General features: G+C 25.7%; 1 protein-coding gene across 1 annotated transcript; it reads left to right on the forward strand.

Annotated features, from left to right (window-relative positions):
• Positions 1-2,183: 2,183 nt before the first annotated feature.
• LOC129964293 (phenylalanine dehydrogenase-like) lies at positions 2,184-16,960 on the forward strand. Its single transcript, XM_056079065.1, has 10 exons — positions 2,184-2,704; positions 4,123-4,229; positions 5,089-5,210; positions 7,109-7,234; positions 7,504-7,596; positions 8,116-8,222; positions 10,413-10,508; positions 12,336-12,479; positions 13,949-14,038; positions 16,005-16,960. Exons 1-10 carry the CDS (start codon positions 2,210-2,212, stop codon positions 16,224-16,226), a joined length of 1,602 nt encoding a protein of 533 aa, XP_055935040.1. The 5' UTR covers positions 2,184-2,209; the 3' UTR covers positions 16,227-16,960.
• Positions 16,961-19,687: the final 2,727 nt, after the last annotated feature.

Raw genomic sequence — 19,687 nt, forward strand, 5'->3', positions numbered from 1 at the left:
GCTTTGGTGAAATCTCCTTTGAAAATAATAATTTGTGCTAAGGAATTTAATTTCAGAAGTTTAATTTCAATATTTTACATATTTCATTATTTTTTTTTATTAAAAATTCATTGAATATAGGAAAATCTTTATTCTGCGAAAAAACTGATATAATAAAAAATACAGTTTTTTTTAATTTTAAGATGATGTAAAACTTAATTTTGCACTGTAACATTTTCGGAAATTATCGCCGAAAACGTCAAACTTTTGTTTCATTTTTAGTTAAATTTTGAAAAACTTTGTTCCAAGGTGCACATTTCCACTCTACATATATGAGTCAAATTTGGTAGCTCTAGCTGAAATCGTATCATAAAAAATAGATATCATAAAATCATAAAAATCAATATAATCCATCAAATCATAAAAATGGTGTCATAAAATATAGTCTGTAGAGCGCCAACATAATGGTTAGTTCAATCACTGGAAACTGGAAAGACCGTTTTACGATCATCTCTGTTGGGTACAGATCGGTCGGGTGCCACATCAGTGATATCTGTGCTTGGCGATAAATTTGACACTCATTTGGCGACTTGGTGACAAATTTGGTGACTTTGGCGCCAAAATAGATATGACTGAAAACTTCCAGAATTTTAACAACTCAGCCGATAGGAACCGAGATACGTCTGATTGGTCCAGAACCTTCTGTGCCCTCCTCCCGGAAACTATAAAAGGCCGGCAATCTCAAGTTGCAGCTAGTCGCCATTGGGTCGTAGTCGTGTATCGAATCGTCGAGAGGATACCGAAGCAACGACGGAATAGTTCAGCAAAGAACAAGTGTTGTGTGGAGCTCAATCGATTGCTGAACTGAGCTATGTGCCAAGTCCTGGTGTTTAATGGGGAAGAAATATTGAGTCGTGTGTGGAATAGCCAGTCGTGTGGAAGTGAGTCGGCAGTAGGATATAGCTAAAGCGAGGAAACAGTGGAGAATTGCAGACGTTCGGAGAGGCCGTAGAGTAAAACTACATAGATTCCCTCCTTCTGCTGAATTCTATCTGGCCGCTTTGTGTGCTATGGTTGTTATTACTACCGATTACTACTTGTGGGCTACTGTTTGTAGTAGTTTGCTACTGTGTGTTTCCTGTGTTTGTCTCGGCTGTATATCTGTACCTGCTTATTGTCGTGTTCAATAAACGTCATCGTCGTCCGTTATTAAAGGACTGTGTTTTATTTCATCGGCCAATAAATAGGTAAAAGAACCCGGACAGATGTAATAATCCGTAACATCAATCGTCTTTATTATAAGTAAAGATAATGATAATCAAAATACATTCGCAAATTGTTGATGTCTTCGTAGATTCCCATCAGAATATCGGCCCAGAGAACTGTCTGAACCTATTTCTGAATATTTATTTTAAAAATCGCAAAACCTGAAATTTTATGTCAGTTATTTTTTAAAAATAATTGTTACTTTTGTATTTACATTTAATAATTTTTCTCTTTTTTATTTTCATTAATAATCTAAAAGATATAGTATGAAAACATATAGCTGTTTCTTCCTTTGACATTATTTGAATAATCTGATCATTACCGCTTTCAATTTTACTAATCATATAATTTCATTTTTCCTATTAACTTGGTTTTTATTACTATTGTCTCAATTCATCTGTGTTTTAGCAATAGCTGCAATTGAGCTCTCTAAATAACATATTTTGAATAAACTTCAACTAGTTTTTTTTTTTTTTTTAATCCTAACTATTTATTTAATTTTAGATAAAACATATTTGTTTTCATCTGTAAAAATAAAATAAAAATGAGCTGATTTTATCTTCAGTTCTCTACTAGAAGAAAAGAAAAAGATTGAGAAACTATTTGACAGATATAAAGGAAATCAAGGAAGCTTTTCAGATAAATCTGTAGATGACAGCACGAGTATTCTTGCATGCAAATGTAAATTTTGTGAGGACGGCTTTAATTGCAGTCACACTTAAACTTCACAAATTATCAAATTTCTGCTTTCTGTATCAAAAGAAATTTGAGGGGACATAACCTGAAGAACATTTCATGTTACTGAAGATTTTTCCCTATTTAATTTTGATTAGTAAATACAGAAAGTATAACTTTAAAATATAATAACACTGAGCTTTTGAGCTATTTTGTACAACTCAACTTCTCGGATTTTTAGTTTAGTATTGTTTTGATTTGAATTTTATGGTTTGTTTACTGCGTTTTCATGGCGCTCGCGAATTTGAAGTATCTCTCACGACTACACTCCTGTTTGAAAAACTGTCCTACTCTGTCAACAATTTGTAACACTTATCATCTTCGGGAGTGCGATGTAGTCAGAAACATTTGTTCTACTGTTTGTAATTTTCACAGAACTGCTCATAAAGAAACTTCCTCCTTCAAAAACGAAAGTCGTAGAACAGGGAAAGTACACTCATTTCGTAAATACAGTTCAGAGGCTGAAAAATCCCTATTATCAGCATGCCCAACAACCTTTGTTGATTTCTTGAAAAGTAAAAAGATAACCCGCTGTTTTTTTGCTTGGAATGATACAAGTAAAAAGGTTGAAGCTTCTCACCCTGAACTAAAAGAGATAGAAGATTGGTTGAATGATCCAGACAATTCTTATTTTCAGCAGCATGAAGCCGTTTTTCTGTCTGTTGGAATGCGGTCCAGTTGTTTGTTGGGTGCATTTTTATGGAAATTAAACAGAGGACAAGCGGTATGGCCTGTTTTTCAGTTTATTAATGCAAAAAAACTTGGTATTTGGACTTAAAATTTTATTGCTCAAATATTATCTAAAATGTTAAGGTTTATTTATAATTAGTTGGCGTTTTCATGAAACGTTTTTTTTTATTTCTGTCAGTTAATCTACTTATTATTTTAAATTATAGACATATATAAAGCAAAAAAAAAAAACTATTATTTTGATGGCAAAGCAAAAAAAAAAAAAAAAAAAAATCATTTATTAGTATGAGGATTTATATAAGTACAAAAAAGGTATCTAGAATACCTGATCGAAACATTTGTAAACTGTAATTTTTCTCATTCTTGTTTTCTTCAGCATTAAAATTATGGGAAAATAAAATGTTATCAAATAAAATTTTAAAATGTTTCACTAAAAATTATTTTTATACCTCAGATTTATTCCTTGTGGACTTTTTTTTCTCTTTTGTATTCATCTTCTTCTCCAACTTTTATTTAAAAACAATATTCTATTGAATTCTAGTATAACTTTAAAATAGAACAAAGAAAGCAAAATTAGACTTGCAATTCCATCGTTTTCAAAAGTGAAAAATGCTTCTTTTCTTGTTATATACTTATCAAAAAATAATGAATAAAGGCACTATCATTCTCAATTTGTGCATGAAAGATGATATTTTTCTACCATATATCCCAAATTTAATAAAGAAGGCTTTGAAAACATGAATATTCTTTTTTTTTAAAGGAGATGGATCTATATATTTGTTTAACCTATGTAAATAACAGAATGATACAACTTTTTTTTCTTTTTATAAGTTTTTATAAAATCTATTCCCACAATTTTTTAAAGTCATATTTTATTTTTTAAATGTATTCATGAGTAGAATTTCTGCAGAATTTGCTTGTAACTTTAAGCCCTGATATTCTTTTAAATTTGGAAGATGATTAAAAGAATAATTCAAAGAATTTACAATAAAATAATATATTTATTAATTAAACAATGCTGATAGGTCATCAATGAATTTTAAATTGCATATCTGATCTGACATCCTGAAATACTCAGCATTTTTAAAAAAATAATATATAAGGATTATTAATTGCCAATCATAGAAGTTACAATACAAGTTGTTTCCTTCTTCTTTGAAGGTGGAAACAGTTGTTTCCTTGAAATAGAACAAGTTGTTTCCTTCCTTCTTAAAACATTTGAAGTCTAGAATATTAGTGTAAAACTATTATGATATATATTATAACAAATGAATGTTATGTGGGGAGTGGATTGTTTCTAGAAATTCTAAATGATTGTCTATTATTACATAGTAAAGTACTAATAATTGCAATTATTAAAATTTTATATCTAAAATGTAATTTATTTCATTATGTTTTTTTGATTGAATAATGAATATTGTGTTTCATTATATAAATCTTTTTCCCTTACAGCATGGTGGTATCCGAATGACTCCATTTACATCTGTCCAACATTATCTCATTGAAGGTTTAAGATTATCCAAACGGCTTGGAGTTAAATCAGCTCTAGCTGGTTTATGGTAACTATAAACATATATTCCTACTATATAAATACTGAATTTATACTGCTATGACATATCATGTTTGGGGATTTTTAATTTTTATGGTTTTCAAAACATTGTTAGAGTATTGGAAGAATGATTACCATACAAAATAAAATACTGTATTGAAATAGTTTTAAATTGGCAATATTTTGATTTCTTTATGATAATAAAGATAGTAAACATATTTGAAATCCAATAAGCAGAGTAAACACTGTATAAATTTTGAAATAGAATTTTTATACTCTTATTCTTTCTGGTATTGAATTTTTTGAAATTTAATTTTTTCAATGTGCATATTAAAGTAGCGAATTTATTGTGTATTCTCATTTTTACTTTATTGATTTATACTTTTTGAATCTTGAATTGCTATTTAAATCTTTTTTTATATCCATAATGATTGATGATTTCAGAATTAACAATATATTTATTTTCAACTTAATTCAAAAGCTTTTTACTGCATCTACACATATGAATACTTTTTTTATTTGCACAGCCTATTATATTAACCTTCTGAGTAGCTATTTATTTTGTAAGATTAATTTTAATCTTTTAGAAATGTCGTCTGAATTTTAATAACCGTACTTTTTAATTTGTAATTTTAAATTCTCAAGAAATTATTTCCCACAGAATTATAAGGAGATATACAAAATACAAACACTTATTTGGTTTTGAGCTGAGCTTGAAAAACAGAAAAGGCTGGTTCAGCTGCTTAACAGATTTAATCTTTTAGTTTTACTTAACAAAATTTAAATTCTATTTATTTTTAATTGGTAAATAATATGGTTGCTTTTCAGAATGTTCTATATAATTTAATTCAATGCAATTTTAATATTAGGGTTGGTGGTGGCAAAGGATTAATATTTGAGCCCAAGGATCGGCAGCATATTCAACCTGAATTTCGTCAAAAGATATTTTATGATTATGGCGATTTTCTTTCATCTCTAAATGGATGCTTCAGTAAGTCTTTCAAATATGATTCTAAAATTCTTATTCAATCACTTAATGTAGTATTTACTGTTTATTTAATTTTTCTCATGAAGCAAATTGCATTATTACAAAAACCTACTGCCATTTATCTTTATATTAAATAATCTCTTGTTAAAAAATTTTCTGGAAATAAATTAGATTTATAGAAAATATAAGCAAGTAATGAAATAAATATTCTCTGTATTATCAGAAATTTGGTTTTTATTATAAATTGCTAATTTTTTAAAGTTATTAATAATATATTAATAAAGGATGGTCCTTCTATCAGTTTCCTCCTAAAAAGAAGCTATTTTATTTAAACATCGGAGAGACATAATTACTAGTACTACCTTTCAGGGAGATGAGTACGAAAAGAGAAAGAAAGATATCAATTACACAATTTTTATGTGTACATATATTTCTGTTCAAAGTTTTGCTAAATTTGATATGGAGAAAGGAAATAATTTTGAGTAAAAATAATTTTTTATAGTTAATATCTTTAAAATGATTTTAAAAAGAATGCTTGATTTGAATATATTACAATAGTAAAATTGTTGCATTAAGTTAAAGATTTGTTACTTTATATTTTACTTGTTATGTTAAAGTTTTAAAAATACAAAATAATGTATTTTCTTTCCTTTCTTACTGTTTATTTCTCTCACTGTAAAATAGTTATTCTGTATTAAAAACTGGAAATTTTTTCATTAATAATGGAATCAAACTGATGTTTTTTCACCTTATAATAGCTTAAGTAATTTTAATTGTCAGATTTTGGAAGAAAATAAAAAAAATTTAAAAACCAAACAAAAAAAAAAGGCCCTCTACCTCTAGAAAAAAAATGGATTATTTAATGAGATTAATAATTTATGGTGACAAGCTTTAAAAAATATGTATTTTTTCCTTTATAGATATTCACTTTTCAGTCTCAATACAACTAATGAGAGTTATTAGTCTCAATACAACTAATAACTCTCAATACAACTTTAGGAAGATAGATATAAAAGAATGGTAATTAATTCACAAAATCAATTGTATTGGCTCCATAGCACAACTAAGCTGAATTCATGTTATGTTTTTTTTTTTTTTTTTTTTTTAAAGTTGATGACAATATTTCTCTGATGCCATGGAAACCAACATTATGATTTTCATATTTCGATTATATCTCATATTCAGACATATACAGTAATTTCATTATTCAATTTGAAAATTAACCATGACACTCAGTGTCAAAATCTTTTTAAAAAATTTCAATCACAAAAAAGAAACATGCACTCAACCAAAAAAAATGCCCACCTTTTTTTTTTTTTTTTTTTTTTTTTTTTTTTTTTTTTGTTATAACTAACAAAGTTGTTAATACAGATATCTTCTGTTCAGTATATCATAATTGATATATAAAATTTTGGCAATAAATAAAAAAAATTTCAAATGTATTTTAGTGCTGATTTGTAACACATGAGTGTTTGCCATTTTGGCAATACCCATAATTGTTGCACTACCCTAGTCTGTAGATAATCAGGAATGTATTATAGTTGCTGTAATCTGTTTTAAATATAATACAGAAAGCATAAAACAAAATTATGAAAAATTGTAATCAGGCAGAAAAACAGTTATTTGTAAATGAATTTTCACATATGTGTTTGCAAAATTCCATTGATATTTCTCTTTTACAGGGAAAGGTTTAACTGCAAGTTCCACGATTTGAATTATATAAACATGTCAATCTTTGTTTTTGAAAATGAATCTTATCTTTTACCATAAGGTTTGCACTTTAGACATGCTTGAAAGACAGTTATAACTTTTTTGTTTTCTCCTTCTTTTCCCCTATTATTATTTATTTGCTGCATCATCCATTTTTGATGTTTTATTGATTTATTTCCTTTAAATGATAGTTGCTGGAATGGATACTGGAGTAAATGCATTTGATTTGTTCAATGTTCATACCCACTCTCGATGGGTTGTTTCGGGTCCAGAAGACATAGGAGGATCTGGAAGTGCAGCTGCCATCTTGGGAAAAGGTATATGTTTATTTTATTTTAAATTGTGGCACAATTGTGGTATGTTTACTTCATGAGGAATATTGACTTAAAACCATTATCCATTAAACCATTATGTCAAAAATGATCCAAATCATTGTGAAGCAAATAATACAAAATTTGATTTTTTTTTACTACCTTCAAGCTAAATTTTTTTCTAATGTAAATTTAATTAAAGGTTATTGTAGAAACTATTTTAATCTTCATCTCTGCATGTGAATGCATATTTACTGGTTCATGTTTATTCACAGGTCTCCTGTGTGCTATGGAAGCAGCTTTGGATTATTTAGGTGCTGGAGATTTGAGTGGAATGCGAGTGGCTGTTCAAGGAGCTGGAGGAATAGGTGATATGTAGGAAAAGATGGATTATCTTTTAAATATTTTGATATATTTAATAAGGCTTCCATTGTATACTAATAATTAAATTACATGTTGATAAAAACATGTTTGTTGTTTATTATTACGTATCATTTTTGAATATATGTATTCTGTTTTAATTAAGTTTTTAATTTGAATATTTGTTAGCAACATTCATAGACACATTGTTATTAAAATTTAAATTTATTTAAACATTAATTAATTATATCATTGGAAACTTGGAAATATGCATTTTGACATCTAACAATTCATCAACTATGCAAATTTATCGGGCAAAGTTTAATTATCTTGTGTAGACTGATTTTTCAATAAAATTTACTTACAAGTCCTTTTATAAAAAGAATTGTTGCAAACTATTTTTTTTAATTATAAAATAAACAAATTTATTAATTAGTTTTATGTTTAAAATGTGCTTATTTTATACTCTTATTTAAAAAAAAATGGATAGTGTAAATATTTCAATAAACCCATCATTATAATTTCAGGTTTGGCAGTGACTTCTGGTTTGTTAGATCGTGGAGCTGCTCATGTTTATGTTACTGATACCAGTAAAAAAAGCATTGGTGATCTGCATGATGCTTTAGCTTCGAAAGTATTTATTTCCATACCCTTTTTTTTTTGTTTAATTTTAGTTAATTATTCTTAGAATTTGCTTATGATTAGATATATTGTTTCTTGCTTTGAGGGGATGAAAAATTTTAAATACTGCTACATCATTTAAAAATTTTCTGCTTAAAAATTACTTTACTTCAATTAACTCCATTACTTCTTCTTTCATAATAAGTATATATTGTCACTTTTAAACATATATATAACATATAATTCTTGTTTTTTTTTTGAAAAATAATATGCTGATTCTCTTCTTTTAACTCTGTTCTTAATATACAGCAGATTGTTTAATATACAAAATATGATCAGGAAGACTTTTATTAATATTATTATTGATATATGATATTATTTATCTTTTAAATAATTAATTATTTCAATAATTGTCCTGAGGATTCACTAATTCAATGTTTAATGTAAGAGATATAATAATTATCTTTTATAAAATATGTGTCACTTTTCTAAACATTATGAGAGAAAATCTTTTTGTGTATATCTAAAAAAATATCAGGAAGTGTTTTGTGAGACTTATTTTATGATGTATGTCTTTGCTCTACCAAATCTTCTTTGTATTATATATATATATATATATATATATATATATATATATATATATATATATATATATATATATATATATATATATATATATATTCATAAAAGAAAGTGTTTTAAATTTTATCTTTATTCTTATTGGAAGGGTACAAGAAAAATATTACTCTTTATTAGTCTGAACTGATTTTGAGCATTATAGAAGAAAAAAAAATCATTTGTGGAAATCAAATTTATGTGTGTGCTTTATAAAAAAAATAACTCAAATACAAGCTTAATTCTTCACAACTTTTATTTATTTTTTTTTTTTTTTTTTTTTTGGTGATGGCCAATATTTTTTTTTTTTTAAATATGTCATCTTTTCTATCATTCAGATAGGAAATTCCAAGGTTAGACTATAAAACAATAAAGTAATTAAATTTTAATCCTAAGAAGTTAGTTGATTATTCAGGGTTGCTTAAAATGAATTTATATTGCTTGTCTCTAGCTCAGTAAATAAAGTGGACATTAGTTTTTAAAACAGTTTATTGTAAAACTCAGTTATTGTAAAATATATATCAAATTATGATTTGATTAATATTAATTAAATTTTTAAAATCATTATAAAAATGGCGCTATTAGGTCACACTCTCATTTAATAGGAGATAAATGTGATCAATAAGAGGAAATTGTAATTGTTATGTATTATCCTGCTTAATAGAGAAGCATCTATCCCATGTTCATTCTTGCACAAAAATCCTGTCTAACTGAGGGGTTTCCTCATTTTATACCCCAGAGGGAGATGGCACTGTAAATGAGCTTAAACATTGCTAAAGAGCAATGGCAAATACTGCTAGGACAAAAATTAGCATATCTGTGGAAATGTATGGCACTTTAATGGCATATCTTCTTGTTATATTGATATTTGAATATACTGAGCAAAAATTGTCTCTCTAAATAATTTGCCACATAATACTTTTTCCACCTTTTCTCTATTATTAAGTGAATTAACAATAAAAACATGGGAAATGGTTGCACAGAAAACATTCCGTAGTAAATATGTTAACATTTTGTTCCAAATTGCAAAAGCAAGAATTAGAGCCGGTGTTTATTGCATTATGAATCTGAATTCCCTCATTTCAGAATAAGCTATTTTGAAAAATGAAAATGGAATGCTGAAATAAAGCTGAATGTTTTCATATGTTGGGAGTTTTTATATAGGGAATCTACTCTTTAAAAAAGTGTCAAACAGTGTTTAAATTTAACATTTGTTTCATAAATAAATTTTGAAAATATTATATTTAATAAAATTTAAATTTTGATCGTCTACATTAATTCTGTGCATCAAAAACAAATTGCCGTATAGCAGTTTTGCAGGAAAACCAAAAATTCCTGAGTGTAATATATTATTTGCAATATTTTATTTATTGAAAGAATTCCTTCCTTTTAACTTGCACCTAAATTGTTCTATTTATTCCAAAATAGGGTCAAAGTAATGCAAATGCAATTAAAATTAACAAAAGTGATCAAGTTTACATCTAAGATTTGAAATTTATTTCCTTGTGTACTTTTTTCATGATATTTGTCTTTAAAACTATAATTGAGTTTAATGATTAGTAAATAATTATTTCCTTCCTCCATATAGGCTAGAGGTCGTCTGAAAGTTGATAAAGTGAACATAGGTGATAACACTATAATAGGATATGACTGTGATATATTTGCACCCTGCGCAGTAGGGCATGTGAGTAAATCAAAGATTTCCATGCTGTATTCTTATTATCGTAGATAATATATTAATATATGTGATATGCCGTAAATTAAAAAAAAATTATCATGATTAATTTTTGATTAAGATGCAGTCTCATGGTTATTGCTTGACCATTTTAATATTTGGAAGAGAAAAAGGAGTTTCTTATGGTGTTTAGAAAATTATATTTTATTGTTTTTGTCAAAATGAACAATGCCCTAATGAAGTATTTTTTAAAGAATTAAATTTAAAAATTTAAATATAAAATTAAATTAAGATAAATTATTATTAAGTGAATATAATTTCCTTACAATCATTGCTAAATTTAAAAATTGTCAATATATGAAAACTTAATGGCAATTTGTGTCTAATTTAAAAAAAATCAAAACTTTTTGAATCTGTACCATTTATATACATTTTAATTAAATTTGTAGGATAATTGTATTTTAAATTTTTTATATAAATTATAATTAATGCACAACTGGACTCAAGATACAGATACTAGCTCAATACCCTTTCATTAATCTTTTGTATATCAAACTTGAGGACCATCCGATTAAGTGAAAGTCCATTTAAAAAACACATTTTAATAACAAATTCAAGTTAATTGCCCAATGTTAATGCAGAAAATTATATATAACAAATACTGTCCTAAATATGAGTATTGTTTACATTGCATCAAGGCCATTGACATTTGCTTTCAGTGATTTTTAATGCAATTGTCCTCTCACTTTTGGCTATTATTTGTCATATGTTATTTATTATCTATATTTATATTTGTAATTGAACAAAATAAGGCAAATAATTTTTATCTTAGATAAATAGTAACACAATTTAGAACAATACCTTTACAAGAAGGAGCATTTTTGTTGCTAAGAAATTTTTCACACTATCTTGACAAATTTTTTGCATTTAAATAATGTAAATTTGTAATGTATCTGTGTAGTCTTAAAAACTAAATTAAAAATGAAATAAAATTTTATATATAATACATTGAAATAAATGCTTAATAATTTAAAATAAATATGTTTCAGAATACATGTCTCTTAATGTGATATGTAAATAATTGCTTTAAACAATTTCATAATAATTATATTAAAAATTACATTATTGGTTAAAAAGAACTATTTGTTTCCTTATCCCAAAATTTTCTCTTTAGGTGTCTATTTCTTTATTTAATTTTGTTCTTTATCAGAAATTTTTGATCAAAATTATTCTATTATTTCAATAATTACATTGGAGATGTTACATCTTCTTTATAATCATATTTCTGAACTCTTTAAATCTTCCCTTTGTCATTTATGTACACTGTCTTGATGTTAATCTTTTCATATACGATTTTGTTTGATTTATACCTATGTGTTATAGGGGGGGGGGGACTGCATTACAGAAAACTAGATTGTTAAATAATATGTGATTATTTTAAACTATGATGATATTTTTAATATTCTCTCTATTTTTTTTTTATTATTATTATTATCTGATTTTAGCTAAAAAGCAATAATTTTGCTTTGAATGCTTAATTAGGCCATTTTAAGATATTTCAGTATTCAGAATAATTTTACATATATTGTGAAAGAAAAAAATGCACTTCTGTAGCTGAAATTTGTTATGTGCAAATGAGGCTTTATTTTTTTTTTCATCTTGTATTTAACTAGATATAGTCCAGTTACTATATCTAGCATTTCATTGATTAAACAAAATTTATGTGTATATTTATACCTGAACATTAAGAATTTTTAAACAACCAACTTACTAAAGTTGAATAATTACTGCCATTGCAAAGTTTGTCTTGTATTTGAAATTAATATATATTTCAAGGTACTGACTCCTGAAACAATCGTCAATATCAAAGCGAAAGTTGTGTGTGGTTCAGCCAATGCCCTGCTTGCATCAGAGGGTGATGCTGGTCTCCTTGCTGATAGAGATGTCACCTATGTGCCAGAATTCATACCTAATAGAATGGTAAGTAATAGTTTGTAGAAGAAATCAGCTACTTAATGTCAAATAACTGCTATCTTTTGATTATTAAATTTTTTGGCACAATATAATGCATTTTGCTCTCTAGCTATATATTGATAATGAGAAAATTATTTTCATTTCTCTATATAACTGTTTCATCTCGTTACTGTCCAAGTAATATTATCACATATGTGGTGGGACTTATTTGAAGAAATGCCTTCATTTTAAACTTACCAAAATCTAGATTCTTGGTTTTTCTTCTGAGTATTACTGGTTTAATTTATTAATCATAAATGATTATAATAATTGATGATAATTCTTAATTCATAATAATGATTGCCAGTTAAAGTGCATTTCTTAATTGTTTGTCTTAATAATGAAAACAAATGAAATGAATCAGAATGATAAATGTGGGAAATAACATCTGATATTTATCATGAACCTTTTTCTTTGTTTTTATTTAAATATCTATTTATATATATAGTCTCTTCTGTATACTAAATGTGTTAGAAAATTTTTCCTTTAAAGTAGCATGGGAAGTTTAATTATTTCCAAGAATTCATTTCTAAATTGTTGATTTAGGTGATATCATTGTTTCCAAAACTGCATGGCATTCAGTTTTATCTTACACTTTTGTAGTAAGTGATTAGACATTGAACATAATCTTTTAAGATTGATTTTCATTAAATAGTCAATACTTTGTCCTAGACTTCTGTAAGAATCAGATCATTTTGTTTTAGTAATCTCAAAATTAATGTATAATTCCTCACTTGCTTTATACACCTCTGATAATAATATTGCAATTAAATGGGTGTAATAACCACTTACACAGTCTACAATTTTTATCGTGTTTATTATTATAGCATAACCATGTTTTTTTCTAATGCCATTGTTTTTCTCTTTTCTGAAGAACATTCCAAATTAGAAACAGTTTATCTTGTCATAATAACTTTCATATCAGATTAATATAGTTAATCTAAGAATATCTTTTACTCTAATGATCAAATCATAAGCAATATAATAAAAAATTAATAAATTATTTTGATATTGAATTGCAGTCAGAATTGTTCAAGTATCAATATTTTGAATATGTTCCAAATCAATGTACTTACGACTTTAAAATTTTTGTGTGATAACTGAAACAAATTTTAACTAGTTTGCCTAACTGCTTAAATGATTACAGATGCAAGAATATGGAATAAGATTTTGTTATGATCTGTACTGACTCATCTTTTTTATTATCAAAAATGTCGTTTTCTCATGATAAGATTATAAAATTTCAAAAATTGATATGTATTCTGTTAAGTTACATATTTTTTTATAAATATTAAAAGTTATTCAAAATTTACTTTAAAAGTAAATTTCTCTAGTGAATTTTATTTATGAAAAGTTATATAATCTCAAAATTTAAAGGATTATTGAAAAATTAATTACTAAACTCCAAAGTATATGAACCTGTATTTTAATTTCAGGCTTTTGTGAATGCAACCAATGAACACTATGGCCGCATGTACAGAGATCCAGCTATAGAAAGACATTTTGACAAAAATTGGGAACATTCTGTAAGTTGCCAGTTTATTTTTTTAGATAATTAAATTAATTTTTTAACATTTTTTGTATGTGAGGAAAATATAAAATGCAATAATTTTAATATCCTATAATAAATAAAATAAAAAAATATTGGAGGAGTTTTAAATATACATTTAAAAAAAAAAACTATGTGCTATCGGTGACCAGATTATCCACCTAGATTATTGATTATTTAGGTTTTTGAATGATTAATATACAATGATTTTTTTTTTAATTTTAGCTTGTTATTTGATATGACTAGGAAATATGAATTCAATTGAATCAATTTACTACAGATTAAAAAGTATAAATACATGAAATTAGAAGGAAAGTGGAAATCCTACTATAGAGTTAATGATTGCCAAAACACATGACTGAATGTCTTGACAAATGAGTCTGAATTTCATCATAATTAATTCAAAACAGTTTGTGTGTCAAATTGAATTTTTAAAAAATATTATAATGAATGAAGGGAAAAATTGTACAGAAATAAAATTGATATCATTAAAAACATTATTTATTTATTTAAATAATGCAAAGACCATTTTTTAATGATATTGGAACTTCTATATCTATAAGCAGGTCATAGTGATTACCTATCTCTTGATTTCTTTTTTTATCTTCTTTCCTCTGTCAGAATTTACTTTTTAGTGGCACAGCAAACTATCCTCAGAACATTTCTAATTATATTTTGTAGCTATATTAATGGGCTAATCAAAACATTAAACTCAATTCAGCTGTAAAAACGTTCAAAGAATAAAGACAATGAATAAAGACTATTTGACAATTATTAATAAGGATATAAGGTGTATTATATATATATATATAGAGAGAGAGAGAGATTATGGATCATAACCTTTATTGGAGCAGGTACAAAAACGTCAGTTTCTAAAAGTTACAGACAAAATGAAATTGTTAAATAATGCTATTCAACTGTTGAATGCATTAAATGTTAAATTCAAGCTTTCTCTCCCACACTTTATCAATGATTACTCCATCATGATGTCTGATCTAGTTTGTATTGACTGTGGATGAAAAATCATAACTAAAGCACAATGCCTCATATGCTTTCTAATTTTTTTTTTCATGTGGTTTTATTGAAATCCATCCTATTTTGAACTGATTTTACAGCTTTTTAAATTAAAAACCTGTTCCCAACAATGACACTCTTCACAGGTTATTATAAAAAATGTATTACTAAATAGCTGAGTTTACTGTAAGGAATAATAATATATTTGTAATAAAGTGTGGCCAACATTTATTTCCATAGAATTCAATTTTTAAATTTATTAAAAAGAAATTTTATGTCTAGTTATTTAATTAAATATCTAGACTGAAATAAAAGCTATTATCTCTAAATTGGATCATGTTTGATTCCATTCTCCAATCTCCATTAAAGTTGCTGAGCATTGAATACTGCAGTACAATATAAGTAATAAATTCTTCTAATAAAAAATAATAACAGTAAAAAAAAAAAACACATAGCAAATGAAGATAGCAAACAATTGGTATCCAGTGGAAAGCAGCTTTAAGATCATAATCACATAGGTTGATTATATTCTAGAAAAAAACAAACATAAAAAACACCTGGGTCTACAACTGTGCTTGGTGAGAAAAACTGAAAAAGTGAAGCAGAAACTGAAATTAAAGTAAAAAATTTTAAAAATGGCGCAGCCTTAAGCACTTACATTACTGTATCAGGAATGTCACTTCATTTTATTTCTTGTTGTTGAACATGTCATGACTGCCCAAAAAATTGCCATTTCAACTATTAAATGTGTGTGGGGGAAGGGGGGGATGTGTCAGATCCTCATGTCTGCATTTTTATGTAACTGACAGCACAGATGTATTATCTTAAAAGAAACTTTTTATCATTCATTATCACTTGCTTTTCAATTACATATCCTTTTGTTTGTATGTGATTTGTTACCTTTTATATATATATTTATTTATTTTTAGATTTATTATTTAACTCAGAAAACGCTCAAAATGGCTGCTGAAAAGAATATCACCGTCATTGATGCTGCTCATGAACTAGCAGATGCCTTTAGTTTAGAGAAACATCCATTGTGGCCAGATAGAACCAAAACTATCATCCAAAGTCTTATAGCTGGTCAATGGCATAATGGTCAAGATTTCTGGCGCAAACGTCGCAACTTTGCAAAGAATGACTGTTCTTAATTGTCATTATTATTTTGTATGTATCAGAGGCACAGGATACCTTCTAAAACAGAAATGCTATTTTTTATCTTCACTTTTTTGGAGGAAATTTGAATATCCAGTTTACTTTGTTTACATTTTTTTAAAAGTAATATGGATTTGAATCTCATTTTTTACAAAACACACTTTTTAGAAAACACTGAAAAAAAATGACTTATAAAAATCTCAATGAATATTAAAGCAGACAAAATGCTTAATCTTCAAGGAAATTTAAATCTTCAATCTGCTTAAATCTTCAAGGCATATTTAAGCAGACTGAAATTTAAACTAAAGCTGTAATAATTCATAAAGTGCTATATTTTCATTTAAGAACATATGGATTTTAATTAATTACATATAATTCTAGAATGTTGAGTTTTGTTTTTTTATCTGTGCCTAACATTGGGAATAGGATTTTGTTGTATTTAAATAATGCATTTTGATTTCTGCGTTTCAATGATTCTGTTTTCAATATTCACTTTTGAAAAATCTTAATTGAAATATGAAATTCATACTGCTTTACTTTACATAAATACTTAACATATTTATTCTTTTTTTTTATATTTTGAATAAAAAATCATTTTTCTTGGAAGGTTTTTATAAATGTAATATCAAGTTTCTGAACATTTATAAAATTTTAAAATAACTAATTGTGTAATTACAATCGCTGTGTTTTATAAGTTTGCCTTCAATTATATATATTTAAAAATTCAAGATCTAAATATCTATTAAGTTTCTTTTTTGTGGCCTTTTTTTTTTTTTTTTTCAAATAAATTATTTTTATAGTTTTCTAAGGATTTCAGACTCATTTAGTTAATAGAATTGTTGAATAACCTGCTTTTTTTAGCATTATTAAAATAAAAAATATTTTTTTAATCTCCAGAAAAATATTTTTTCTGGAGATTAATGTACATTGGAGGAGTTGCATTGATTCCACATACAATGTTAAGTCCATTCATTAACTGCTGCTTATATTTTTTTTTAAATATATTTATGCTGAAAGAAATGCAGAATTGTTTTTATATTTAGTATGGAGTATTTCATTTTGTCTGAGATGACAAAAGCTATCCAATAGTTTTGGATTTAAAAATAGTCATTTATTTTATTGAGTTACTGTTAATGAACAGTTAGTCTAAAATATTTCTTCTCGAAAATTTTTACCAAAGTTACTACTTGAAATCAGTCAGAAGAAAGTTGCATTTCTTTTCTTGTTTAATTTTTTTTAATATTATCATTTTTAATCTGTGAAATATATATATATATATAATATTAGGTTACTGAAGTTTCTGAGTTCAAGTTCATAAAACATTGAATGAAATTAGTGTCTTTATTAAATTTATCTTCATTTTGTTTAAATATCACCTTACTACTATTTATTAAAATTTTTAATTTATTATTGTGTCTTGCATTAATTAGGATCTTGGGAATTTCTTTTAAGATAGAGAACAGCTTACATATTCTTTCTTTTGCCTTTAAAAATACAAGCAAGAAAGATTATTTTGTTTCATAATTTATTTATTTTTTAATTGCTGTGAACAAAAAAAAAATATATGATTGAATCTTTTAAAGAAAAGAAAAAATGATTCAAATATTTCTTTTATAAATATTTTCGCTAGAAATTTTGCTTTTGTTTTGTTAATATTTTTGTTTAATTAATGAAATGTTGTTTTTGTTTAATTATTGAAATAATGTTCTTGTTTTTATTAGTTAGTATTTATTTAACTCTACAAGAAAATGCTTTGTCTTGTTTAATGTTACTGTGTTCTGTGTATTTTTGTTTATTTTAATGACTTATTTTTTCTCCTGAATAAGTTTAGAAAATTAAAAATTTGAACAAAAATTCTGCTGGTGATTTTGCTAGTTTTTATAATATGAATGTTATCTTATTATTTTTATATAAAATTAATTTGATAAAATATTTTTCTTTGTGCCATGACAAGAACTCGTTTATAAGAATTTTTATCTTAACACACACATACACACTCATATATATATATATATATATATATATATAATATGTGTGTGTTTGTATTTTACGATTTTAATGTTTGTGAACATCAAAAAAGATTGTTTCTTTCTTCTGTTGTTTCTTAGTTATGAGAACTAGGGAAATTTATTTTGTTGATATATGTAATTGTCGTTTTGTCAATACTTATTTTTGTATTCTTTTAAAAGCAGCTTCGTTTATATAGTGATGGTATTTTATGTATTGTTGTGTTTTGTTTAGTATGTTAATTTTTTTTTAAATTTTATTAATCCATCTAAGTCATTCCAGAGTTTAAACTCTCCAAAAATAAAAACTTTCTGTATTTTAATTTAATAAATTCTTGTGGATATTTAAAAATATATCTAACATGATTTTTTTTTCTAATATCGTCAAATTAAATTTTAAATAAATTTTAAAATCAGATGGAAATATTTAAAACTGGTTTCTTTAGATTTTAAAACATTCATTTACAGCAAAACATCATTTGTATGAAATGCATCATTTTTCTATTATTTTAACAGAATTTTCGCATCTGATCTGAATTCTTTCGTTTGGTGTGTGTAGGATTTCAGTTGCTGGAGGTTTTTCGAGGTTTTTGTGAGAAAATAACATTCATTTTCATTAAATGAATAGATAATTAATTAAAATAATAATTTTCAAAATATAATTAATAATGAATACATTATATAAAATTAATAAAAATTAGCATTATACCAATGTGTTGTTATCAGCATTTATCTAATAGTTTTTGGTTACACTGATGTGGTATCACGAGCATAGTATTAAAATTGAGCTTAATCCACTATATTATTAAAATTTAAAAGAAAAGTAATCAGTAGCAAACTATTAGAAGCAATAATGATAATAATTAATAAATAAATTATAACAAGTAAGAAATTTGTTATTAAAGAATTAAGAATAAATTGAGTGATTGATTAATGGAAATTCAGATTTTTATATATATTTATCATGCAATTATTTGTTACCAGCTTTTTGATAGCTAGTTTCTAGATTGTAGCTGGCATGTATAAAACCTGTTTCAGCCCAAATGTTCCAATGTTAGGATGTCAAAGTTTAGTTGTATGAGTTGTTTTGCTCAAAGCTACAAGATTCATACTCATGAAATAAAATCCTTCAAATCAAGGATTCTATTTCTGTTATGATCTTAAAAAGACTCGGTGATATTTGTGTGCCTTTAAATTACTGAACGATTTAAAATTTATTTTTAAATATAATTGTTTATATCTTGAGAAGAAAAAAATTTTTAACTCATTTTAATTATACAACTTTATTGGTAAAATTTGTATACATTAGTAATAGTTTCAAAATATCTTTTTTTTTTTTTTCCTGTTAATGGAAGTGTTGTGATAAGATGTGTAAATATACTTTTTCTTGATAAATTATCCTTTTCATTCATTCAAGTATTGTTGAATAAATACTGTAAATACAATCATTA

This window comes from Argiope bruennichi, chromosome 3, assembly GCF_947563725.1.
Source record: "Argiope bruennichi chromosome 3, qqArgBrue1.1, whole genome shotgun sequence".
NCBI lineage: Eukaryota > Metazoa > Arthropoda > Arachnida > Araneae > Araneidae > Argiope > Argiope bruennichi.